Genomic DNA, 25,999 nt, shown 5'->3' on the forward strand with positions numbered 1-25,999 from the left:
GTGTGTGGTCTCTGTGTGTGGTCTCAGTGCAGCCTCTGATTGTGTGTGGTCTCTGATTGTGCGCGACCTCTGATTGTGAACGGCCTCTGATTGTGGGTTGTGTGTTTCCCGGGATTAAGTAGATGAGCCTCGTGCTGGGGCAGATGTACCTTGTGTTGGGCATGTGGAGGAGGAAGAAGTTTAACCCATCCCCTCTTTGAGAATGGCAGGGCAGTAACAAAGGTGGTTGATTTATACATGGCCATCCTCGTGAGGTGAGGACCTGAAAGGTTTACTGCTTTCCTGGAAAACTGCTCTGGGCATCACCATCACTGATCATGGACAGCAGCTCAGAAGCCCGTTTAAGGTGCAGGGAGGGACTGGCGCTGGTCCTGTCTGTGCCCAGGCTGCTGGTCACACCGACGGCCAGGGGATGGCTGCCTTTGCACGAAGTTGGGGTCAGAGTTAATTTGGGCAGTGTCGGCTTTGATTTAGGTCAAGATTGGTCAGTCGTCCTAAAATACTAGCCATGAAAGCTTTCATAGATTGTAGTTCTTTGGGAGGTTTCTATGCGGTTTTTAAAGCATAGGGCCCATGGCCAGTGTTGAATTACATTTTGTTCAGTGTAACTGACAGGACACTGGACCTTGAGTCCCAGGCCTGCCACCGGGTTCAGGGAGCTTCAGAGAGGGAGATGTTTGTGCTCAAGTTTTCACCGATGGGATGGGACATGGGCATGGGGCTGGAATGCTCTAACCTTCAATCTTCAGTCATCGGTATCACCTGTGCACACGCATATCGTTTTCAAAGATGGACAAGCTTTTGGGAAATATCTGAAGACTTTTCCAGTTTTGAAAGAAGCCGGGATGACACTGGAAACGTCAGGTGTCTTGGCTGCTGATCAGGTCTATCACTACGCACATGGTCCCTAACCTGGCACACCTCTGATCCCACACAGTGGGTGACCAGGTCCGTAACCTCAAAAGCTTCTGATTGGGCGCAGGTGGTGACTAGGTCTGTAACCTTGCCTGGCTCTGATTGGACACAGCAGGTAACCAGGTCCCTAACCCTCGCACACCTCTGATCATGCACAGCGGGTGACGAGGTCCATAACCTCACACTTCTGTGCACAGCAGGTGACCAGGTCCCTAATCTCAAAAGCTTCTGATTGGGTGCAGCTGGTGACTAGGTCTGTAACCTCGCGTGGCTCTGATTGTGCAGAGCTGGTGACCAGGTCACTAACCACACACACCTCTATTCGTACACAGCGGGTGACCGGGTCCATCACCTCACACCTCTGATTGTGCATAGTGGGTGACCAGGTCTGGAACCTTGCATACCTCTGATCGTGCACAACGGATGACCAGGTCCATGACCTGACGCCTCTCTGCACAGTTGGTGACCAGGTCCATAACCTCACACCTCTGATCGTGCACAGCTGGTGGGCGCAGGACCCACTTCAGTGAGGGGCTGACTTCCCAGGTGTGAAGGGGGAATGTTGTGTGGTTCGCTAAGCTCCTCCATGCTTTGGGGTCTCCAGGCTGTGGGCAGCAAGTAGGAGGTTGTCCCAGGAGGCTGCTGTGTGTTGGGGATGGGAGGCAGCTGCAGGGTGGAAGTAGGATGATGTTGTAGGGGGCCACTGTGGGGGGGTGGCACGGGAGGCAACTGCAAGTTGGAAGTAGGATGTTGTCCCAGGAGGCTGCTGTGTGTGGGGGAGGGAGGAGGCAACTGCAGGGTGGTGTGGTGGTCCCCGTGCCACTGATTTCAGGTTAAAATAGAATGTGGACCTCTTTTTACAATAGTTAATTACTCCGCTAGTTTGTGTTGCTGTCTCTTGCTGTGCAGTCCACAGTCTGACAACTCTGTGGTCCCCATGTTTCCCTCCTGCTCGTGTTACCCAATCCTGTGGGTCAGATGTGAGGAAACCACTCTCCACTCCTCATCTGGAGTGGTCTCGAGCTGGGTGTGCTGGTCTCCTTGTGGGCTAAAGTGTTCTTCTGTTACTGTTTTCTCTGTTTTTTGACTAAATTTAGCAGACTTGTGTATGGTGCAAACATTTTTAAGAATGTCTTTTGCCTTTATGGAAAAAACGCCTGCATTGCTTTAAAAAGAACCTTTCCTGTGTCTCTATCCTTCCTCAGATTGCTCTGTGTTAGAAACTCGGTGGTGTGTGTGCTTCATGGCCTCATTCCATCAAGCACTGTAACCTCTGATGGCAAAAGTGACTGCACTCAAGGCAAAAAACTTTGCAAATGTTGAAAAGAATGAGCAAAAACAATATATTGTTCTCTTGTCATCCTGAAATGGCTACTCTTAATATTTTGATGTAGTTCTTTCCATTCTTTTTAAGTAAAGTTGCTTCTAACACAAGCACTTTGATTATATTGATCAAATTATATTCAGGAAATAAGGAGAAAGTAAAAAGAATATCCAGTTTGGGGCAAAAAGGAAGACGACATAGAAAGAGGCTGTAAAACTCCCTGCAACTTGAAAAGCTGGGTTGTGGTGGTTGTGGTTTTGTTTTTACCGTGAGAGACCACAGGATTCTTCTTGGCACTGAAGGGCAATAAGATAATACCCTGTGTGTGTTCTGGTGGCTGTATAAACCGAGCCGCATGTCCTCTTTCGAAGCAGAGAAAGCATGAGGTTTGAGGTAGTGGTTTGGTAACTCTTTGAAAGTCTGTTTGTAGGACTGCACTGCAGAGATTAGGTCAGTCTGAATTAGAATCGAATGATCTGTTCAGGCCTTGGGAGCTTTCTACACCGGGTGTACGCCTGTTCTGGATGTGGTGTAGAAGGAACAGGACTGGGAGGGTTTCTTGCTTCCCAGTCATAGAAATGCCTGCAATTATCACTGTTTGTTGTGTTTCGGGAAGCTATTTCAGGAGGGAAGTGTCCGTTCCAAGGCTGCTGGTTGGCCTTTCATCACCCTGGGGGTCTTGGTGTGGGTCACTGGAGCCGTGACTGCTCATGAGTGGAGCTCTGTCTCTCTCGCTGCCACGCTGGTAGACAGCTAGTCACCAACACAGTGTGTGTCCCAGTGGCCTTTGAGAAGAATTCTCTACATCATTTTTATACAAGGTCCTTTTTCCTTTCAATGTCAACATCGTGTCTTCTAGCCAAGCGATATGTTCTTGCAGAAACAGGAAGTGTGGCCCAAGTGAGAAATGAGGGAATTGATCCATAACTGCTATCAGTTTTTATAGAGTTGAGCCACTGTAATTTATACACAAACATGTTAAATCTGTAGAAGTGAGTCACGGTGCCAGACCCTCACAAATGCCGAATGTCTACGTGGGACCTCTCTTCTATCGGGTCCACATCACAAGAAGAAAAGTCGCTCAAATGCAGGACGGAGTGGACGTGAATCTCTGAAAACTCCATGAATCAGAGTGACTGCTTTCCCAATTGCTGGTCTCCCCATTTGAGGTTGTGAGATTCCCGTTCTGAAGCTCCTTCAATTTCCCAGCATCCATTTCACTCCTTCATGGAGATAACAGACTCACACTGATACCTTGTTCTCAGATTTTCTAATTAGAAAAAGCACATATTTCACAAGAATTGTCCAACTAACTCACTCCTTAGCCTGGGGTAAGCCACATACCTCTTTTCTCTTTAAAATACTCACGTTTCAGAACTCTTGGTAAATTATTTAAGAATAGGAAGGTACCATGACTTTGGCCACAAGCAGTGTTATGTATAATGTGCAAGTGAGTGCCTTGAGAGCCATGGTTGCTAAAAACAAATTTTCTCAGAAGAGAAAAATGTAAGCAGTTCTTTACATGATCGTTAATTTTGTTTTGCCTAAATAACATCTTGTCGTTGTACAGGGATACAGGACGTTGCTGAGTGTTGACGGGGGCGAGTGGGTCCCGCTGCCCCATTGTGTGATCCTGAATATCGACAGGGGTGAGTGGGTCCTGCTGCCCCACTGTGTGTGACAAGCCCTTTGTTTCTGGCCCGGAAATGTGCCGGCTCCGTCAGTGCATTGGGCTGGTGTTGGCTCCCTTTGTTAGTTGGCATGCGAGGCAAAATCTCACACCTTTCACTCTTATTGACATACAGATGCCAAAGCTTTGAACAAATTCTTACTAAATCAAACCCAGAAATATGTAAAAGGGATAAGAATACCATGAACACTTAGAGTTTGTTCTCATGATCTGTAGTTTTGCATTGCACATTTGGCTCATCATTCAAAAATCAATGTAATTCACCACATTAACAAAAAATAAAGCAGAAAACCCATTTATTTTATCCTCTCGGTAGACACTGGAAAACATCTGTTGAAATTTAATAGTCCTTATACGAATTTCCTATCACATCAGGAACAGAAGGGAACTTTCTCCGTTTGATAAAGGCCACTCTTGAGAAACAAGAGCTGTACCCCCTCCTCGGTGGTGGCAGCCGGGAAGCTCTGCCCACAGTCAGGGGTGTCGGGAGCATGGCCATTCTCCGTGCTTCAGGTTCGCATGGTGCGCACGGGGTCCCTCGTCTGTGAAGTGAGTCAGGAGAACTAAGAGGCATAAAGACTTGGAAGCAGGGAGATGCTTGATGTACAGAAGATACAGGGCCTTATTTAGAACATTTTAGGAAATGTACAACCAACCAGAAATGATGTGAATTTTGCAAGCATGCAAGATGGACTCTTCGCAACAGATGTATACAGATGCCCAGTGGCCCATGAGAGGTGCTCACCCAGGGAGTCATTGGGTAAGTACAACTTAAACCCACGAGGTTCCCCTTCACAAGAGTGGAGAAGGGAGGACAGTAGCAGGTGTTGGTGAAGATATGACAGACTGGATCTCAGACGGAAGGATACTTAAAACGGCACAGCCACTTCTGCAAACTGTGGCAGTTTCTTTAAAATGTGTACACTTACCATATGGCCCAGCAGGTATGCTGTAGACGTTCACCAAGGAGAGCAGAAAATGTGTGTCCTTGTAAAAGAATGCACATTATCTCCAGAGTAAATTGTCATAGCCAAGAACGGGAAACAACATAAATCTCTCTCATCTGGAGAAACATGAGCAAATTCTGATATATTCATACATTGTCCTAGTTCCCATCAGGAAAAACGTACAAAATGCTGAAACCAAAACAGACAACGGGGATGAGTTCCAGGAGCCTTGAACTGAGCAGAGAGTGAACACCACGCCGTGGAGTCCATGTGACAATGGAGAATCTATGCGAGTCTCGGGTGACGGAAGAGCGCCAAGAACACTCCTCGAGAATGAACAGTGGCTGTCTCTTGAGGGCTGGGATTGACTGGGAGGGGACTTGTGGGAACTTTGATGCAAAAGATTTGATTAGGGTAATAGATTTCCATTTATCGAAATGCGCCAAGTGAACTCAAGATCTGAACATTTCACTGTGTATACTTTGTACTCCCTACCTTCCAAAAAAACAATGAAAAAATAATTACAAATGAGCACTGAACTCGATAGATTTTTCACCGTGGTATTAGATAGCAATTCTGAAAGCATTTCTTTATCTCCAGGCTTAAGCAAATAAGCTTAATAAATCAGTGAATATATTGAGTGCTGCAGGTGCCAGGTTTCTTTCTTGGTAAGAGGTAGAAATAAGAAAAGGCCAAAGCCTGGAATGGATCACGTGGGATTAGGTTGCAGCAGGGGGTGCAAGTATAAGCTGGTGGCTCCCGACAGATGTAGACAGGGACAGAAGTGCCTGTGGATGGGTGTGGGTGCACATGCGTGTACATGCGTGTGTGTGTTCTACTTGCCGGCAATGCCCAGCAGCACCCGGTGCCCACTCTTAGCTTCTAAACACCGTTCTTCACTAGAAGGAGCCCTGGCCTAAGGGCTGGGGAATCCGGTGTCAAATCTGGGACCAGTTGAGCAACAGAACAAACCATTGTAACTATGAATCATAACCCACGAAGCCAGACTCCATGAGTACATATGGACATATGTAAATGAATGCTGAAAGATAAAATAATTATTTTTCAGTGAATATGGAAGATCTAATGATTTAGAAGGAATGACAGGAAATCTGTGGCTGCTAAAACTAGTAGTGGAGAATTCATGGAAAACAGAATATGCACATAGTGTCAGGGTGTCTCCTCCCAAATCTTAATTTCAACGCGAGAAGTAGCATCTTTGCTTTGGAGGCACTTAGGCACCACCTTCACTGAGTTGCCGATGTTAACATTGTCACACAGGACAGACTTCTGCGGTGTCCCGGCTAAAATGCATACTCCTGAGTCTAGTCCGGAAGATACCAAAATAAAGGACAAGCTGTGAAATAACTGACCTGTATTCTTTCACATTTCCAATTTCAAGAAACACAAAACCTGAGAAACTTGGATGCTGGACGGGTAAAAATCACATGACAAATCAATTCATCATCCTGGATTGGATCGTAAAAGAGGAAGACAAAGTAAGAAAATTATGGAGACAGTTGACAGCATTTGAAAGTGAACTTTGTATATGACAGTTAAATTTCCGGATCTTGAGGAAAGTGAATGTGAGAGCATATCCTTGTGTTTAGGAAATACATTGAAACATTTAGGTATGGAGGGACATAGTATCTGAAATTTATTTTCATTTGACTTAGAAAATTCATGGGCGAGGGGGGAAAGCAGTGATGTAAGATAGGAGCAGTTGGGCCTAAGTTGAGCCTGGTAAGTTATGTGGGAATTCGCTACGCTGGTCTTGCAGATTTTCTGTGTCTTTGAAATTACATCCAAAAAGTTTAAAACGGAGAATATGCAAAACAAAAAGCGATTTGTGCAAGTGAGTGGACTGTCACCTCACTGATCCCTTCAGTTTTCGGCCATGAGCCAAGTCAGTCACATAGTGGTTTTTGACCTGGGAATTAGAAATAGTGGCCAGATGACCAGGCTCTTTATCTAGTTAGGGAGAGAAGTGTGCACAAAGGCTGACCAAGACCAAGCAGTGTGATGAGTTGCTCGTGGGCATGATGCTGAGGGTCTGGGTCCTGTCTTAGGTGGCAGCTTGGGGGGTTTAAGCCAGAAAGCCATGTCCGATTCCCTTTCAGTGGGATCATTCTCGCAGCTTCAGAGAAAACTGCCCCAACCCGTCTTCACTCACGCTGGCCATTTTTGGTGGTGGTGGTTTTATTCTGCTAACACCGTTCTCACTGACAGTTTAGGGCCTTTGAGCGGATTTTTGCCTGTGTCTCGAAGATTCTCGTCTTGACAGCTGGTATGTTTCATTCCTGTTGTTCTGATTCTGTGTTAAGAGGGTTCTTCCCTGGCTTCACAGTTTGGAGTTGCTGCTGCATCTGTCTCTGCTTTAATTCTCTAGTCCATCTATCACTTGTCTCATCCCTTAACAAGTGGCCTGCGTGAGATGCCATGAGACTGTCTGCCTTATCACCACTGCGACCCCAGCCCATAGGGACTTACAGAGAAGGCATTCAGTGAATGTGTGGAATTAATGTAATGGGTTAATAGCCACAAAAATGTCTTAATGGTTGTTTTAGTCCATTTCCATGCTGCTGATAAAGACATACCCGAAACTGGGAAGAAAAAGATTTAGTTGGCGTTGCAGTTCCGCATGGCTGGGGAGGCCTCAGAATCATGGTGGGAGGCGAAAGGCACTTCTTACATGTCAGCAGCAAGAGAAAACGAGGTAGAAGCAAAAGCGGAAACCCCGATAAGCCATCAGATCTCATGAGACTTATTCACTATCACGAGAATAGCACAGGAAAGACGGGACCCAGTGATTCAGTTACCTCTCCCTAAGTCCCTCCCACGACACATGTGGGGATTCTGGGATGTAGAATTCAAGTTGAGATTTGGGTGGGGACACAGCCAAACCATATCCATAGCCAACACAGTCCTGGCCCATGGCCGGTGTTGAGCTGAGCTGCGACCGTGGCTGTGTGAGTTGGGGTGCGAGGCGTGCACACGCCTCTCAACGGTACAGTGAAAGGATTTGGAGGCTCAAACGTGTGACCTACAAAGAATCTCCAAAGATCAAGGTTCATTCACCCTAAAAAGAAAAATCTCAGTGCAGTTTACACCCAGTGTTTGCTTGCGGATATGGATTCTAAAGTATTAAAATGAAAAAAGTCTGTGAATAAATTTTAATGTCTTTACTGGAACTGTAAACACTGATTTTCTTTCCTCACCCACCCATCTGTTGGTGAGTTTCAGAAGGTGGATGAACCGTGCTGCGGGGACAGAGAGGAGGGTGCAGCTTGGCCTCTGGGACCTCAGCTGAGCACTGACTGAGCTCTCTGCGTTTCAGACGTCCACACGGAAGCTGTCCAGGCGGCTCTGGCCAGACACAAAGAGCAGAAGATGGCGGTGCCTATGCCTTCCAAACGCAGGTCCCTGGTCGTGCAGACCTCCATGGACGCCTACACCCCTCCAGGTAAGGGACACGCTCCCCGACGCTGCCTCCTGAACACGCTGGGTGCCTCAGAATTGACCACTAGCCCAGTAGTCGGGTTTCTGCCTTCAAAGTCATGGTGCAGAAATGCAGATTTTGTGAACCAGAAGTCCGAAAACAGTGTATGAAAAGTAACATTATGTATCTGTATAAATACACATTTTTAAGTTTTCATCAAGATTCATACATACGATACATACCAGTAAAATCTCACACAGTTTTATTCATTTAATTCCTTGTAGGGAAAAGGGAAGAGTTCGTAACCCTCCGGGTGGAATTGGACTTTTCTTCTGATTAGGCTGGTGCATGCGTGTTCTCAAATCTTCAGATAAGTGTGCTGTATTGTTGGATTGTTTTAGAACAAGCGAATTGGACAGTTTAGGCAGCTACCCGAATCAGGTCATAAACTTTGCCTGCAAGGTGCCAGCTAGTATTTTAGTTCCTGCAGGCCATAAGGTCTCTCACAACCACTCAACTCTGCCCTCTGCCATGGGCGATAGCAAATGCGTATGGCTGTGTACCCAGAAAACTTTATTTACAAGAACAACGGACCAGATTTGGTGCACGGACCTGCCAACCCCTGATCTAAATTACTGAAGGTAATAGCCAATTTATATTTCTGCTATATAATACTGCTTTTCTTTAATCTTGAATTTTACATAGCTACGCTAATTCTCCATTTTCTCTGCCCAAATAATTATAAACTACATTACATGATCTTCACACCCAAGTAAAGCAGAAAGTTTAGTTATCCAGATACTTGTTAGAGACACGGATTGAACCTATGCTATTTGGTGTTTAGTTTCTGTGATTTTGATTCCAACATTATTCATGCCGTTGTTGCAAGCTTGTCTTTCAAAGGACCTGAATCGCCTCACATTCCACGTTGAAGCTACATATACAACATTTGGGGGAGTATTTTTACTTCTGACGTTTAGCTTAGTCTTGGCAAGCAGTGAGACAGAAGAACGTGCCTCAGATCAGAGCTGAGGTCAAGTGTATGTCCACATGACTGCAAGCAGCTCCTGAGTTTCACCTTTACATACCTTTACAAACGAAGGTACTGGAATTTAAAGGACAGAACTTAGAGTGCATCACTTTGGGTTTTTGTTTTGAGACAAGGTCTTGCTCTGTCACCAAGGTTGGAATTCAGCATCATGATGGCAGCTCTTGGCTCACTGCAGCTGTGACCACCTGGGCTCATGCGGTCCTTCCACTTCAACCTCAGGCAGCTGGGACCCCAGGTGCTCGCCACCACACCCAACTAATTTTTAAGTGTTTGTAGAGACAGGGTGTTCCTATGTTGTTTTTGTTTTTCATTGACACATGACTTGTTCTTCATGTAAAGAACGCAGTGCCAGCCAGGCAAGGGAGTGAATGCCGTGCTAGCAAGTTGTTGACAAGGGAGCCCTTTCTGCCAACGTGCTCCCTTGGGCTCCTCCCTTTCCTTATTTTAATATTAAGCCACAGCACATAATGAAGGGCTGGGCACGATAGCTCATGCCTATAACTCCAGTAATTTGGGAACCCAGGGCAGGTGTATGGCTTGAGCCCAAGGGTTCAAGGTCAGCCTGGACAACATGGCAAAATGTACAGAAATGCCTTTTGTACACCTTGTCTTCACCAAAAGTACAAAAAATTAGCTGAGCCTGGTGGTGTGCACCTGTAGTCCCAGCTACTTGGGAGGCTGAGGTGGGAGAATCACTTGAGCCCAGGAGGCAGAGGTTGCTGTCAGCTGAGATGGCACCACTGCACTCCAGCTGGGGCAACAGAACAAGACCCCCATCTCGATAATAAATACAGACTCTTTAGAAATGATTAGGCCAGGCATGGTGGCTCATGCCTCTAACCTCAGCAGTTTGGGAAGCCAAGGCAGGCAGATTGCTTGAGTTCCCAGCATTTGAGACTAGCCTGGGCAACATTCCAAAGCCCATCCCTACAAAACATACAGAAATCAGCCGGGAATGGTGGTGTGTGCCTGTGGTCCCAGCTGCTTGGGAGGCTGGGATGGGAGAATCACCTGGGCTGGGGGAGGTTGAGGCTGCAGGGAGCCATGATCGTGCCACTGCACTCCAGCCTGGGCAACAGAGCTAGACCCTATCTCAAAAAATAAAATGCTTAATCCTGTTTCTTTAGTTTATAATTTGCAAAAACTTATGGAAAAAAATGCATTTGTATGTGTTCTTTGTGTAACTAACAACATGGACGTAAAAGGATAACCCACTTGAAATATTTTAAACCAAATTTTTGGCATTAACCAGTATGTAAGGCAACAGGCATTTTTCTTGACCACTTGTTATAAGAGAAATGACTTTGAAATGAAAGAAGCATTGCGGTTATTTGCTTATTTCTCGTATTGAATCCAACCGCTGAGAAATGTTACTGGGTCATGCATGATGGATAACTTAATTGTCTGCAAAATATAAAAGAATATTTGAAATGTTATTTTTGTGAAATGTTTGGATTTATTTGACTAACATTTTTATATAAACCATAAAGCATCCTTTGTAAATTTTCATCAGGAGTCCTCTTGGTATCACATGGGGCAGTTTTGTAAAATCATAAATGTCAATATCATAAAATTTTTTTACTCCCAGCCTATTTTGTGCTTAGCGATAGTTTGCATGTTTATTACCGTAGTTACTAGGTCCAAATCTTAGCTGCATTTTCTTACCTAGTTTTCTTGGTTGCTGGTAACAGTGGTTAGATCTTACTCAGTTTCATTGCCCTTCAGAGAATGTTCTTGAAGTTTATCTTCTATGAAATGACTGGCTGCTGACCTGGCTCGTAGTTTCTGGAGAAACTCTCATTAGGATTGTGGCAACACTAATATTCTATGGGTGAAACTTTCCTTTAGTTTTCACATGTAAAGATATAGGAATAATTTGCCAAAACTTGTTCTAGCCATGATGAGGGAACAGGGACTGAAGTCACACATCTGCCACAAACAACTGTAAAGCTGCACAAAACGAATGAGGTGGCTGTTTTTAGTCTGTGACCACAGCTGTGCCAGCCAGAACCTGAGGGCAAGGGCAGGAGAATGAATGAGACGCACCCACAGTACACTTGTCCTCTGGAGTACACCTGCAGATCGTGGCACCGAGAGCTCAGGTGTGGGCGGAGCATGGCCCTCCTACCAGGTCCAGGAGGGGGAGATTGGAGTGGGTGCAGGATTGGAGCTCTCCACAGATTCACACCAACAGCGAATCCAACCAAGCCTGCCCATGTCACGATGACCCAGCAGTGCCTGTGCTAGCTGCTAAAACAGGAGCTGCAAAGCTTCAGAGGAAGGTTAGGGATCCTGAGTGTGCTCAACAAGTTACCCACAATGTGTAATATTCAGCAAATCATCACTGCATACACAGAGAAACAGGAGGTAGAGTCTGTGGTCAAGAAAAAGGCAGTAAAATAGCGCACACACATGCAGGGTGGTCTCTGTCACTCACCACATGCGGCAGCTGAGCACATGAAGTGCGCCCGGTCTGAAGTGGATTTGCTGTGTGAAAGACATGCTAGTTACTATAAAAAATAGAAAATACTGTATTTGTGTATATATGTATATTTTATATATATATATATATTTTTTTGTTTTTGTTTTTTTTTTTTTTTGAGACGGAGTCTTGCTCTGTCGCCCAGGCTGGAGTGCAGTGGCGTGATCTTGGCTCACTGCAAACTCCGCCTCCCGCGTTCATGTTATTCTCCTGCCTCAGCTTCCCAAGTAGCTGGGATTACATGCACCCGCCACAACGCCTGGCTAACTTTTTGTATTTTTAGTAGAGATGGGGTTTCACCGTGTTACCCAGGATGGTCTCGATCTCCTGATCTCGTGATCCACCCGCCTCGGCCTCCCAAAGTGCTGGGATTACAGACTTGAGCCACCGCATCTGGCCTATTTGTATTTCTTATTGAAAGTATAGTATGAGCATTTTGAGTTAAAAATATACTAGTTTATATATTTATATGAGGCTACAAGGAAGGTTTCAAGTTCTATAACAGGACTCTCAATTCTGTTGGAAAGTGCCAGTCTAGATGTCTGATACAGCAGAAAACTGAGTTTTTAAATCTATAATTATAAATATTTAGGGAATCAAAGTACAACGTGTCAGAGAATGAAAACGTTTTAATTCTTGAGCCAGAGGAAGGGCAAACACTTTTCACTATAATGGAGTTGGGGAATTTCAGGTTCCGTACATGATAATCTTGAGAATTGTCACTCCTTCCTCACAGGTAAAAATCTGAGCAACCTGAAAAATCAGCAGTTCTTAAACCTGCAAGAGAAGTGAGGTTACCGGCAAGCCACTGTCTGTAGATTGGCTGGACAGGTAAAGCAGATGAATCACCATACACTGGAGCACAATGCTCCAAGGAACCAAAGCTGGGATTGGAAAGCCTGAACTGGAATTGACAAATTGCTGCAGTGAGCTGTGGCCACGTCTGAGAGTTAAAACCTCCAGGAGGCCTGTGCCTATGGGTCTCATGCTTTTTGTGAATTGTATCATCAGAAGCTCAACCAGGTTCTCGAAGTGTAAATATGAGAGAAAAATCCCCTCATACATACTACAGGGGAAAGAGAATAAGAATCATTTTTCAATATGTGGGTGCACTCTTCACTAGGTCTACCTTCCAGAGAAGCTAGTTAAGTGGAGACTCACCTGGTGGGATTTTATCAGAGCCTTCTGACCTGGGGGAAAGGGAAATACCCAACTCCAACCTCCAGAACTGAAAAGCAAAAAAGAACAGAGTATCCAAGCACTATGGGACTTCCACAGAGGCATAAAATATGCATAACGGTAATACAAGGGGGAAGAAAGAGGAACAGAAGAACTATTTGTAACAGTAATAGCTGAATTTCCTCAGATTAATGCCAGACACCAAACCAGAGATCCAGGAAGCTCAAACACCTAGATTCTCTTAAATATTGTAATATGTAATATTTAAAATAGTTATAATTACAATGTAATACATTTGTGATATTAAATATTACAATTACTTAAAATGCAAACTAGAAACAAATTGTTTCTAAAAACCAAGAAGTGTGGATTCTATGAAGCTGATTTCTTTTATTCTATTCTTAATTCTAAGCCTTTCAAAGAATAAAGTACTCTCACATTAATAAACGACAGGCGAAACAAATACAAATGAGGCCGCCCTCTGTGACACGGAAGGCCCTATGACCTATTCCACCTCTTCTAACACCAAGTGTGCGGTTTCTCTCACCCTCTCTGGACACCAACTGTGTATTCTACAACTGAATTCAGGTCTGAAATTAGGGCAGACCGCACAGGTCAAGGTCTCAGACCCATGAGACAGCCCCCACTTCACCAATGGCAAGTTTCAGGTCTCCCTTGTTTCTGACCGACCACCTAAAAATCAGGCTTGCCATGTCCTCCTACTTAAGGTCAATAACTTGCCAGACTGGCTCATGGCACCCAGGGCAACACCTTTACCTACTGTCACCAGTTCACTATGAAGGACCTGTGAACAGCCAGATGAAGAGGTGCATTGCTCCAGGCCTGGGGGGCGGGGGCGGGTTGCAAGTGCAAGTGCTTCTGTCCCTGGGGAGTGGGAATACTGCCCTCCCAGAATGTCAAGGTTTTCCCCAACCTGCAAGCTCTCCAACCCCCACCATTTAGGGTTTTCTAGAGGGGTCACTATAGACATGGTTGATGACATCTTTGGCTATTGGGGATTGACTCAGCTCCAGCCCTCTCCCTCCAGGTGAGAGATTGGGTTGGAGACTGACAGATCCAGCCCTCTAGTCTGAACCCCAGACCCACCCTGAGGCTGCCTAAGGGTCCCCCGCTCGCAGGCCTGTCCTGAGTAAACAAAGGCACTCTGACACTCTGAAGATTCCAAGGGTCTTAGACCCTCTGTGCCCAGAACCAGCTGAAGACCAAATAGCTACGTCTCCTTGGATGGTACAATCACAAGCTCTCATCAGCTGACGGTCCGGGACAGGTGTGCTGAGAGAGCTTTGCTGTGGCCCTGTTGCTGGGAATCTTTGTTTTCAATCCTTGCTGGGGCAACAGACGCTTTCTGGTCATTCCCCAAGCTGGCTGAATTTACAGTCTTTTCCGTTTGATTCCACTGTTCCGGCCCAGTTCTTCTGAAGCCTCTTTCAACATCGTTGCCTCCCCTGGGTGCTGAGATCCTGTGGCCCTCACCCAGCAGGAGACATGGATGCCGGGATCCGGCTACCCTACTTCCAGTTGGATTGTGAAGAAGCCGGCCCTAAGCCTGCCCTTCCTAGGTCTCTTTCATGCCAGAAATGAGACGTTTTATTTGTATTTCATTTTAGGTCGATACGATGACACACACATTGGAGTTGGCCAGTTCACTGGCCAGGCACCTGACTCTTCTGGATAAGAAACAGGCCCCACACTGCCAGGACACAGAAGGGCAGCCTCGGTCCCCACGGGGTCTTGACAGAAAACCACAGCTCCCGCAACTGCAGGAATTCTACAGATTTTCACTTAGAAGAAAATGCCACCCAGGAGTACCCACCCCGATTACTTTTCTCAAAAGTGGTTTTGCAAAGGCTCAGAAGAAAAGTCAGGACACAGGGCGCCAGCCAGCCCCACCTTCCCAAAATCACTGGCCCCGGGGCCACCCACCTGCAATCAAACTGTTAGAGATGGGCTTTTCTTCTCAGCTGTTACCAGAGCAAATATACCTGGAGAAGCATGCATTCGAGTAGGGTGCCTCTCTCCAGAGGTCCTGGAGAGTGAGGCTTCAGCAAGTCACTGGCCAGGGACCCCGGGAACTTCACAGTTGGGGGGCTGGAGGGTAGAGGGGGCAGAACCCTAACGGTGGGTGAGTTGAAAATGGAAGAGCATTCTTCACCTCAGAGTCTCCTGGGGCCTTTCCCTTCAGGAACTGAAGGGGTGAGGAGGGCTGTGCAGTCTCAGACAGGTGATACCTGGGCTTTGAGAGCCGACGCATCTGTCCCCAGAGCTGGGCAGCCGCCTGCCCAACCCACCCTGTAATAACTGGAGTCCTTTGTCCCCACCCAGCGCCAGTCTGGGGGTCTGGTGCACACTGTACTTGATCGACCCATCCCATACATGAAGTGCTGATGTCACTTTCGTACTTCAACTGCCCCCCCCAAAGTATACCTTCCGGACACTGGAAAAAAGACAGCCCTTGATGTAGCCCCAAGTCCTCTGCTCTCCATGAACCTCCTGAGGGCGACTGCAGCATGGCGAGCAGGGAGCCCCGGGCTTCTTGATAAAAGTGTAAAATGAAGCTCTGTCTGAAAGGACCCCCATCTGTTAGATTTGGAAAACATCTAAAGGCCGTTTGCTTTTCACAATGACTAGACTCTTAGGAATGTATTCTAAGGAAAGGCAGAAGATATGGAGAAACAAATTCAAGAATATTCTTTGCAGCAATAGCCAGGGAGGAAGGGAGGGAGAGAGAAGAAAGAAAGAGAGGAAAAGGGGAACAGAGAAACAGGCAGACGAGACAGACAAGAGAAACAGAGACAGAGAGCGCATCTAGCTCGTTTTCAACTTGACCTCCTGGGAGAATCTAGCAGGATAATAGAATCCTCAGCACACTCTTGTACTGGGGCAGCAAAGTTTCCCAAACTACAAGGTAACAAATGCTAAGACTGGAGAAGCTGTGCACGTTCTTTTCCAGCTCCTTTTTGCAGCATCAGCAGAATGGGGCAGGTTGCTGCGTTCATTCTAAAAATCAAAACTCCAAAGGAACCAGCTGCAGAGATGGGGGTGGGAAGGCAGATGTTCTCTTGCTGACTGAGCTCACGCCCCGGAGAGCGCCAGCGCCTAACGCCCCCTCCACAGGTTCCACGGAGGACACAGGAGAGAGTGCGGCCATGTGAAGAGCAGCCTCACATTTCTAAGGCTCCCTCTCTCTATGAGCTGTATCCCATGAGTCCTGCTCGCTCCCCTCGGTCCCGATGCCCTAGCCGTCAGCATCTCTGCCAATCTTCATGAAAGAGCCTGTTGCACCGCAGTCCAGCAGGGCCACAATATTCAGAATGAAAATTGTAATGATCACTCTTCTGACTGCAAAATCCCAAGAGTCAGAGAACTTCTCTCACTAAAGGAAAGGGGCAGGGCAGGGCGGGGCGGGGCGGGGCGGGGCGAGCTGGACAGAGAGAAGCTGCCCTGGCTGTTGGGTGCTGAAAACTGTGACACCGCCTGGCACCAGCGATGAGGGACTCACGCTCGACCCCAGAGGCGGCTCGTCCACGAATAACAAGGGGCCACCGTGGGTCTCCCTCAAGCTTCCAGCTGTCGGGAAATCTTATCTAATCACCCACCTTGCCATGCTACCTGCTCACCTGCATTCTGTAGAAGTAGTAACGCATCATTCACGTCCCAGCAGGCCAAGTGCGCAGGAAAATGAGGCCAACAAGTAGAAAACCATGACCGTAGAAGGCAATGGCACGTGAACTGAGCTTTCTGGGTTGTGTGTCCTTGTGGTGATAAACACAGTCCTAACTGAGCTGAACACCAGAATGAAAACGAACCGTCCTCCGTGCTGAAGGCGGAAGAGGTGTGCTTGGCTATCCGCAGTGCCTGCCTGTTTGGGCGGTGATTACTGCAGGTCACACGTGCTGTACAGGAGGAGGGCAGTGAACTCTGGAGCCAGGCTGGCCGGGTGCAAGTCCCAGCTCCATGGCCAGCTCTGTGATCTGGGACAATTCACCTATGTCCTCTGCCTCTCGGTTTCCTCCTCTGTAAAAGGGGGGTAATAGTCGCATCTATCTGAAAGGGCTTTGTGAGAATTAAACGACCTTGTAAATGTAAGGGGCTGAGAACAGTATCTGTTCTTGGTGAGCAGAAGGATGACCAGGAGGTGACCAGCAAAATACCCCTTTCGAAGCCTCAATACTGTTCCGTAGTGAGCAAAGACACAGCTCCTCTACGGACGAAGCCATTAATAGTCGATCCTGGCAGGCAGAGTGCAGATTCCTTCGAATCAGAAATTTGAACTCTGGCCAACGACTGCTGTACTGCTTGAGTAAATCTTAGGATTTGTTAATGGTAAAGTAGTCTACAAAAACAAACAGTCTGAAGGAGTTTGAGAGGGTGTGGGCTCAGCTGCAACCTCTCCTCCCAAGGCTGTTGGTCAACAACATCTCCAGCCCTGTGGAAAGACAGCGGCAGTGAAGAAAATGTCGGACAAACATTTGGTGTGTTTGTACACTTCTGCCAGAAATCCTAAATGCTTTGCATGTTTCAGCTAATAATTCATTAAAATGGATTATGCTGACCATTTTATAACCTACTTCACTGCTCTCCTGTCTAAATCCATCCCTTTGTGACACATTTTTTACACTTGGCTCATTTTTTCAATTGTGTTTGCTGTCTTACCCCCATGTAAAGGATAAACGTGCATGTTTATGTTGATTTGACTGAGACAGCTAATGCTACATATGTCTCTGTTCCTTGAAAGTTGACTTGTGATGGTGTCATTTAAGTCTCTTCTTTTTCCCCTTGAGTCAGCAAAATATTCCATGTTCCTTTGAGCAAAACTTGCTCACTAGTGTTATGGAGGGTATAAAAGCAAATGGAATAAGTTTCCTGCCTTCAGGAGGATTGAAATCTCAAAGTCGGTATGACAGCATGGATGGGAGTCAGCTCAGTTTGCAGCTTTTAAAACATGTTGGAATCTTTCCTGACATGGAAGTAAAAATAGCAATCTTGACAAAATTGTGATGACTACAGACGTGTACCTAACCTCTTATTTACCGCCTCCCGATAGAAGATATTGTAACTCATCCCATTTGAGAGCAGGTGGTGATCACCCCATCCTGTGAGATTCAAGTATAATAATTATCTGGAATCCCCCATCTGCAGGCGAGGAAGACCCAGCAGCCCTCACAATGTCTTCTGGAAACTGGATTTTGTTTGAAGGGTGAACTGACTCCAAGTTTCTTCTGTTTTCACGTATTGTCCTTCCTACGTGTCTCCTGGGGTTTTTCCCTACCTCCCAATCTACATTAACCTGATAACAGCCAGCTATGTTTTCTAGAATTCCCCTAAATGGACTCATGCCAATTACTGAATACAGTAGATTGGGAGGGTTCATTAAATCACGATAGAGCATCCTAAAGAAGGAAAGTAGACACCTTTGTTCTTAAAGGGTCTTCAGCCATCCCACCCTGGAGAAGGTTGCTGATTGCCTCTTCTCCTCGGGCAGTCTTGTTACTATGCATCACTTTTTTTTTTCCTGAGATGAAGTCTCTGTCACTCAGGCTGGAGTGCAGTGTCATGATCTTGTCTCACTGCAACCTCCATCTCCCGGGTTCAAGTGATTCTCCTGCCTCAGCCTTCCGAGTAGCTGGACTACAGGTATGTGCCACCACACCCAGCTAATTTTTGTATTTTTGGTAGAGACAGGGGTTCACAATATTGGTCAGACTGGTCTTGAACTCTTGACCTCGTGATTCATCCACGTTGGCTTCCCAATGTGCTGGGATTACAGGCGTGAGTCACCGCACCCGGCCTCCATCACTTTTTATGCCTCGTCTTCATCCTTACAGCTTCTCCTTCCTAGGGGCCTCAACTCCCAACCCCGGAGTTAGGGTCACAACTGTCCATCTTCATGTAACACAGCTTAGTTCCTCTTCTTCTCCTCCCCACCGTGCCCTATGGGCTGCTTTTCTACAACCAGAATGGAGACCCAGGGAGAGCTGCTAAACTAAGACAGTTCTCACCCCTGGGAGAAAAAATCTACTTCCCAGTTCTCAGTCCTGCTAAACTATTGTTGAGATAAAGAAGGACCATGATAAATCCTATTGGCTAAGAGAAGAACGTTCTCCAGGTTGCCGTAGGATAAGAGAGGAGGTGACAGAATCTGCAGCCATTTGGTCGAATATGTGATATGTGAGTCATTCTGAGGAATACGTTAAAATTCTGTAGTCAGATCTTTCAAAATGGTATTTCCAGTAGAGGGAATAATGTAACAAAAAACCCAGGCAGAAAACAAATAAGTGTGTGTGGAGAAGAACAATAATGTGATGTGAACGAAGGGTTCGGTGTCATGAGTGAGAAATGGCTGACCGAAAGTAGGGAGATGCAGAGAGGAAAATACCACGGGAAAGCTGAACATCACATTAAGTGATTTCGGTGATTCTGCCTGCAGTGCAAATATTTTGGGCTCTGAAGTGAAGTCATCAAAAGGTTTACGTCTGTAATGGAGGATTGGTCTAGATAGCCTTTCAGATCCCACTCGGCTTTGAGATCCTTGATTCCGGGTCACACCTGCGGGTCTGGAGGGCAGTTCTGCAGGGTCATGAAGGAAGGATTCCAGGAGGCTGGAACACGAAGGACATTCAGGTGACCACATCAAGAGATCAAGTGGGGTAACAAGAGCCTGAACTAAAAGGAATGCAGTGTAAATATGAAGAAGAAAGAGGAAATGGGAAACTGATTAGAAACGATAAGTAGAGAAAAAGGGGAACGTGTGATTCCAAGGTTTAGAACAGTATTTGTAAGTTACAGTCCCACAACTTCTTGCATAAACAGGATCTAAGAGAGTCATTTTAAGAAGAATAGCAAACTTCCAAGTTCCACTGAAAGACACCAGCATCTCTGTGGAGTGAATTGGGGAAAGAGAATGAAGAAGTCTGTTCAACTTTTAGACCCACAAAATGTGAATTGAATTGCATGAGTGACACCAACAATGTGAAGATATTTAACAGGAGCTCTTTTTTCTCTTTTTGGCCTACGGTATTTAATCCTTCTATCATCATTATCGTCCTTTCTCTAATTTAATGTCTCTGAACCTTTATTCAAAAATCCACTATGTATATGTAACGTGTTTGTGAGATTATTACTAGACCCTCTAGGAGGTTTCATTAACCCAGTTTTCTCTTATTATAGCAATACCACACTATCTTTATAGTTCAGGTAAGTCCTCCACCGTTTTTTTCCAAGTTGCCTTAGCTCTTTTGGGTTCTTTAAATTTCCGGACATATTTTGGAATCCGCTAGTTCATTTCTACTGAAAATAAAAATAAAAATAAAATCATGCTGGGATTTTGATTGGAATTGCATTAAACCTCTGATCCACAAGCGCAGAACTGACATCTTAACAATATTGAGCCTGCTGATCCATGAACAGAGTATATCACTTCATTTATTTAGTTCTTTAATTTATCTCAGCATCACTGCCTGCTTTTCAGTGTATAGATCTTACACATCTTTTGTCAGATTTAGTCTGAAGGATTTCATGTTTTGATGTGCTATAAATAAGATTGCTTTGTAAATTTCCATTTCCAATTATTTCTTTGCCAGTGTATGAAGAAATAAATATTGCTTATGTGTTTAGCTTGTATCTTGCAAACTTTCCAAACTCACTTATTAGTAAGTAATTTATTATTATTAGTTTTAGTGGCTTTTTGTGATTTCAGCAGATTTTCCACACAGGTGATCATGTCACCTGCAGATACAGATAGTTTTAAATCTTATTTTCTAATAAGGGTGCATTTTATATATTTCAACTTGCCTTATTGCACTGACTAGACTCCAAAAATAATGCTGAAAAGCAGTGAGAAAAAAGTCATCAGGTGGGATGGTAAATACAGCCCTTGTTCTTCCATTTTGACCTGAAGCACCCAGTGTGATCATTTTCTCCTTTGATTTTTCTGAGGACTTTTTGTTTCCTTTTTTTCCTTTATTTTTTAAAAACACACTTTATCTTTTAGACAGTTTCACGTCCACAGAAAAATTGAGGGAAAGGTGCAGAGAGTCCTTCTATATGCCTTCCCTTCCCCCACGTGCACAGCCTCCCCCACTAACAACACTCCTGCCCAGAAGGAGCATTTGTAATAATGGAAGGACCTACATTGACATATTGTCACCCAGAGTCCACAGTTTACATGAGGGCTCTGTCTTGGTGCTGGTTCTATGGGTTTGAACAAATATGTCATGACATGTGTCCACCATGATAGCATCGTACAGAGCAGTTGCACTAAAATCCTAAAAATCTCCGTGTTCACCTTATCATCTCTCCCTCTTCCCAACACCTGAGAACCACGAATATTTTCACTCCATAGTCTGGCCTTTTTCGGAATGTCCTTTAGTTGGAAGCTTACAGTATTTCAGAATGTCCTTTAGTTGGAAGCTTACGGTATTTAGTCTTTTCCGATGGGCCTCTTTTGTGTAGCCGTGCATGTTTAAAGTTCCCTACGTGTCTTTTCATGGCTTGACAGCTCACTTCCTTTCAGTGCTAAAGAATATGCCATTGTTTGGATATATCACAGGTTATTTATCCACTCACCTAGTGAAGAACATTTTGGTTTCTTCGTTGCCTCCAAGTTTGAGCAATGATGAATAAAGCTGGAATAAAATTAGCAATTATGATTAAAGCTTCTATAAATGTCCACGTGCAGGTTTTTCTGTGAACACAAGTTTTCAACTCCTTTGGATAAATACCGAAGAGTGCAATTGCTGGATCACATGTTAGGAGGATATCTCGTGCCCATCAATGATACACTGGATATACAAAATGTGGCACGTATATACCACGGAATACTATGCAACCATAAAAAAGAATGGGTTCCTGTCCTTTACAGGGACATGGATGAAGCTGGAAGCCATCATTCTCAGCAAACTAAAAAAGGAACAGAAAACCAACCACCACATACATGTTCTCATAAGTGGGAGTTGTACAATGAGATCACATGGACACAGGGAGGGGAACGACACACACGGGGGCCTCTTGGGGGGTGGGGGCAAGAGGAGGGAGAGCATTAGGACAAATACTTCATGCATGCAGGGCTTAAAACTTAGATGGGTTGACAGGTGCAGCAAACCACCATGGCACATGTATACCTATGTAACAGACCTGCACATGTATCCAAGAACTTAAAGTAAAATTTAAAAATAAAAAATAGGGAGTATAGTTTGGTAAGACAATGTGATAATTTTACAAACACAAAACATGTCATACCCACTTCCCCACCTCCCTCAAGTGCTTTCAACAGCATCCTATTGCTGTTATTAAAAGAATAAAGCATCTACCATCATCTCCCAGCCCCTGCCTGCCTGCCTTCATTCTTGTCTTGTGCCACTTTCTCCCGTGTTTACTTCCTTGAACGTGCCTGATTCCTGCTGCAAGAGGCATTCTGCACGCACCCCCATCTCTGTTCAGACCGTGGTGTCCCTACACTCCACCCCCCTCAACAATCAACCTCTACTTCTCTCCAGACTGCAAGGGGATCATACTTTCCAGAATGCATCGGTTTTCTACCTCTCATCCCAAGATACGCCAGATTCTTTTACAGCATAAATTTAGAGAATCCCGCTTCCCTTTCTTTGGTGCGCTTTCCTCAATTCTTCATCAGAAACCCATTAGAGTGATTGTCATATTAGTGCCCATTCTCCCCATCAGGCCGCAGGTTCGTGAGAGCAGGGGCCACGGCCATGTTGGTGAACCACGGTATTCTCAGTGACTATCCATGTGTTTAGAAAGTATTTGCTGAATGAGTAAATGGGTCTGCAGTTCCAACCAAAGCTAGAAGCTTGACTTTGGAAGAATGAAAGTAGATAACATTTCCAAAGCAGACCCCATAGCATGAGAAAAGAAGGGAAGAATGGAGGCAGAGCTGAAGGATGAATATCGGCACAGGAGTAGGTGAGAGTTCCAGAAATGCTGGGTTTTCACGTGTTTTTATTTACCTCATATCTGTGTTTCCATCTCTGTGTAGCGTGACTCTCACATCCCTCTCTATTTCTACATTTCTTTACTGACCAGGACAGAGAGAGTGCATTGGACACACTACTAACCAGCCTACTCTCTCGGACTTGCAAGGAAATGTAGAGAAAACAATCTAGAAATGGTATCTCAGAAGAAAAAAATATCAAAAATATGAGAATAAATGTGGGAAAAAAATGTTTAAAGACAACTTCTCAACATATTTAGGTATCTCTGGGACTTAAAATTTCATCAGGACTCCCCACACTTCTTTCTTTTTACATTGCTCTGTGTGTGTGTGTGTGTGTGTGTGTGTGTGTGTATATTCAACAGAAATCTACAAAAAAAAAAAAAAAGAATGCTATTGCTAGAATAATGCTACTACAGCGGAGAAAAATGTAATCTTTTCTTCCACCCATCTTAGCTTCATTGGCTGGGGTTCCTATAATAAAAGACAGATGAACCCCCAAAAAAGCAAGCGGAGGCTTATTAGCATGTATATTTCATATATACATGGGAGATCCACAGGGAATGAGGGAATCTCAGAGAGACAGCTCAGACCTTTCTTTTATGTAACATCTTCAACAAGGATAATCAATGTTTCTAGAAGTGCCAAGACAAAGTAAAAGGACTTTGGGTCATTGGGGGCAACAAATTGTGGGAAGGCCAATAAATGATAGATTTTTGTGTAAATTCCTCTGGTGCTGTTTCCTGAATAAGGGTCTGAAGTTGTCTACAGAGATTGACCTGCGTCCTTTCTGGCAGAGAGGGGAGAAAGGGCACTTTTGTCTTTGTATAATATGATTATGTTGTGTGCTTTTCAGAAACTAGAGGGAAGGCCAGAGCGCTTCTTAATTGCTTTCAGCTCAAAATATTTTAGCATGGCGTGTTGTATTCTCTGCACTGTTCCTGCTGCAGATATCTCTAAAGGCATCAGTCGCATCCACAGCACTACTTGTGGGGAAATATTGAGCAGAACTGGAATCAAATGTATAATTCAGCCCCATAGAATCTGAGCCACAGGACAGAGAGAACTGCCCGGGAGTCAAAGCAGACACGGAGCAGCTGACATTCTAAGAGTCTCCTTCCAGTAGATCGGCGCATAAACTCAAGTTCTTTTCACAGATTTGTCTGTGTTTCTTTTTTGGAAAAAAACATAACCCTGTAGCGAAAATGTCTACTTCACAGTGCACCAAAACATCTGGAGCCTTAGCCAGAAGCAGCACAGACCCAGGCAGCCTGGTGATGTCCGGCGGGGGCAGCCCATAAAATCCATCAGCATGTGGCCCTGCGAGCCGCCACCAGTAACATATGTTTACATGCTAATGAATGTCAGGCTCATTTAGAACAAATTTGCATCCATCAAAGTCAAACAGCGAGCAGAGCAGTACATTTTCCTGTGTGTCAGTGGCCCCTGAGATACCAGGGAGAACTTGAATTGCCTGACCCCTTCAACTTCCAAGCATCCCAGAGGGAAAATGCAGACCCCAGGAAAGGACTGTGCTGGAAACCATTTGTTCTTACAGATGTCCGGAGTAGTCTTGTGACTGACCCAAAGACTCCCCTCTGAGGGTGGGGGAGACCTAGGTTAGGAGAGGGTGAACCGTGCTGCCTTCTAAGACCTTCCTTCTAAGGGAGGGTGGGAGAAACCCAGAGTAGGTGGAGGTGAGCCATGCTGGCAGGACCTTCCTTCTAAGGGAGGGTGGGGAGACCTAGGGTACGTGGAGGTGAGCCATACTGGCAGGACCTTCCTTCTAAGGGAGGGTGGGGGAGACCTAGAGTAGGTAGAGGTGAGCCATGCTGGCAGGAACTTCCCTCTAAGGGAGAGTGGGGGGACCTAGGGTAGCTGGAGGTAAGCCGTGCGGGTAGGATCTTCCTTCTAAGGGAGGACGAAGTGTGCTTTGCTAGACTCTGCGCTTGAGTCTCAGCGTGGCGGACCCAGATGGGAGCAAGTCACTTCTATCCTATGATTCTGGGTGTCCTCATCTGTCATGGAAGGTTTGGTTAGATGAGCTTAAAGTCACTCCAGTTGCAAAGCTGTGTGACTTGTAGATACATGCCAGTGTGAATGACTCACTTCACTTTTACAAGTTGCACAGATAGCCAGGCTTCCCCTTGTATCAGTCAGGAGGTCCCAGAAGACTTTGTCACAGGCAAAGAGGTGATTAAAAGGAGTCACTGACGGGATTCTTTGGAGATCGGTGGGCAGGGCCCAAGGGAAGTGAGAATAGCACTCCCCAGATTATGGGCAAGGGATGCCTGGGGAGGGGCTGCTAACGTGGACAGGCATGAGTAAGAGAGGACTGAGGACAGCTCCTCTCCCTCCTCCACCTTCTACCTGCTGCCAGCAATGAATCCAACCAGCAGCCCTAGGCCAGGCCAGGCTCCCAGAGTCAGAGCCAGGAAGAAGCCAGGCACATGGAGAAGCCACTGGTCCCCACCAACAGCAAGGGTGCAGTAAGAATTTTGATGGAAATATTTAAAAACTCATTCAACAACTTCCTATCTCCCCAACCAGCCTCTACATATGATTCCACCTTTTCCGACTCCTGAGCCATCCTCAGGGGTGTCACAGGGGTGGGGCTGCCTGCTCTGCCCAGGGCCTGGGACCCTCCAACCTTCGGAGGTCTGGAGTCCCCTTCTCCCCTCCCTGGCAGCAACTGTCTTCTCTGCTGTCAAATTATCACTTCCATCCTCCCACAACACATGAGAATTTAAGACGGGATTTTGGTGGGGACACAGCTAAACCATATCAAAGGGGGGACCTGGGGCTTCCTCATGGGGCTCTGGCATGAGCTTGGGTGACACAGGTTATAAGACCCCATCTGCTTCAGGTTTAATTGCATACCCCAATATTCCCAGGTTGTAGTCCTAACCAAGGACCTCAGAATGTGTCTGTATGTGGAGATAGGCCTTTTAAAGAGGTGATGAAGGTAACGAAGTCATTAGAACTGATGCCCTTGTAAGAAG

General features: G+C 45.7%; 1 protein-coding gene and 1 long non-coding RNA gene across 10 annotated transcripts in view; one reads left to right on the forward strand and one right to left on the reverse strand.

The window, feature by feature from the left end:
* Window positions 1-25,999, reverse strand: part of LOC139361509 (disco-interacting protein 2 homolog C-like) — a 258,761-nt gene that overhangs the window by 38,883 nt on the left and 193,879 nt on the right. Inside the window, exon 7 of one of the 9 annotated variants that reach the window (XM_071090107.1) lies at window positions 21,980-23,178. The exons of the other annotated variants lie outside the window; for them this stretch is intronic. Within the exon in view, the coding sequence (XP_070946208.1) occupies window positions 23,126-23,178 (53 nt within the window). The 3' untranslated portion in view covers window positions 21,980-23,125. Of the gene's footprint in view, window positions 1-21,979; window positions 23,179-25,999 lie in introns of those variants that run through there. 9 annotated transcript variants of the gene reach the window in all.
* LOC139361511 (uncharacterized) lies at window positions 6,645-13,016 on the forward strand. The gene is made up of 3 exons (XR_011619067.1): window positions 6,645-8,339; window positions 8,600-8,956; window positions 12,585-13,016. It is a non-coding gene; the product is annotated as an uncharacterized lncRNA (long non-coding RNA).

The sequence above is a fragment of the Macaca nemestrina genome, unplaced genomic scaffold (genome assembly GCF_043159975.1).
Source record: "Macaca nemestrina isolate mMacNem1 unplaced genomic scaffold, mMacNem.hap1 Scaffold_55, whole genome shotgun sequence".
Classification (NCBI taxonomy): Eukaryota; Metazoa; Chordata; class Mammalia; order Primates; family Cercopithecidae; genus Macaca; species Macaca nemestrina.